Source organism: Apteryx rowi, unplaced genomic scaffold, assembly GCF_003343035.1.
Source record: "Apteryx rowi isolate R43461 unplaced genomic scaffold, aptRow1 scaffold_0, whole genome shotgun sequence".
NCBI lineage: Eukaryota > Metazoa > Chordata > Aves > Apterygiformes > Apterygidae > Apteryx > Apteryx rowi.
The window spans coordinates 12,356,453-12,357,642 of NW_020447195.1; the positions used below are offsets into that span (position 1 = coordinate 12,356,453).

The 1,190-nt window shown below is 68.9% G+C and overlaps 1 protein-coding gene across 1 annotated transcript in view; it reads left to right on the plus strand.

Annotated features, from left to right (window-relative positions):
* The window catches only part of SLC12A5 (solute carrier family 12 member 5), a 23,179-nt gene extending 22,402 nt beyond the window's left edge, over positions 1-777 (plus strand). Inside the window, exons 25-26 of the mRNA XM_026057084.1 lie at positions 48-181; positions 657-777. Coding sequence (XP_025912869.1) covers positions 48-181; positions 657-748 — 226 coding nt within the window. The 3' untranslated portion in view covers positions 749-777. The remainder of the gene's footprint in view (positions 1-47; positions 182-656) is intronic.
* Positions 778-1,190: the final 413 nt, after the last annotated feature.

A 1,190-nucleotide genomic window follows, 5' to 3' on the forward strand; every position in this document is an offset into this window, starting at 1 on the left:
CCCGCGCGGGCTGCGCCCGGCCCCGGCCCACGTGTGCCGTCCCCCAGGAACCAGTCCAACGTGCGGAGGATGCACACAGCCGTGAAGCTCAACGAGGTGATCGTGAAGAAGTCCCAGGATGCCAAGCTGGTCCTGCTCAACATGCCGGGGCCTCCCCGCAACCGGAAGGGGGATGAGAACTGTATCCTTCCCGCGTGCCACCGCCGCCACCGCCGCCATGGGGCTGGCCGGGACCCTCGTGGGGGGCTGGGGGCCGTGAAGCCCCCCAGGCTGGAGGCGCTTGCACGTGCTGCAGGGTGCTGCTCCGGCACCAGAGCCCGGACGCCCCGGCACCTCCGGGCTGGCTCTGACATCTGCAGCACCAGCACCAGCCACCCTGGCTGGCCAAGGTGCYGCCGGCGCTGGGGCCATGCGTGATGGCACCAGCACGCATGGGATGCAAAGCCGCCTCGGGCAGTGGTGTGTGGGTCGGGCTCAGCCCCCTTTGCACGGAGATGGCCCTGCTCCCCTGGCCCATGCGTGATCCCCGTCAGCGCGGAGCCCGGCACCAGCCTCGTGTCCCGCACGTTCCGTCCTGGGACAGGCAGGTTCCCCTGCAGCACCCCCCGGCTCCTGCCCCGCTCCGGCCYGGCGTTCCTCCTTGACTGCGGCACCAGACATGGAGTTTCTGGAGGTGCTGACAGAGCACCTGGACCGAGTGCTGCTGGTGCGCGGCGGGGGCCGGGAAGTCATCACCATCTACTCCTGAAAYGCGGCGCGCCAGAGAGGTTTGTCTGCACCCCGATCGCCCCGCCGCCCCTTGCACCATGCTCCCCGAGGGGGAGGAGGGAAGGCCCAATGGCAGTCGGTGCACAGAAGCGTCACCTGGCTTTAGCCGTGCCCCTGACCTCTCCATTCGAACTGCAGCACCAGATCTTCCGGGAGCATCCAGCACCAGAGCAGCTGTTCCTCATTGCAACACCACAGCACTGCTGTCCTTGTTTATATATAAATATATACAGTGTACCGTGGACTGAGCACCGGAGCCCAGTGCTGCCACGCCACCCGGCCACGGCAGGGCTGCACCTGCCGGGAGCCCAGGCGCTGCTTCCCGCGCGGGACGGGCGCCCGGCCCCTCCGCTCTGCCCGCGACCCTCCGCGCCGAGCCTGCCCGGACGCCTTTGTGCCCTGTGCCCTCCTGCTGCCCGAAG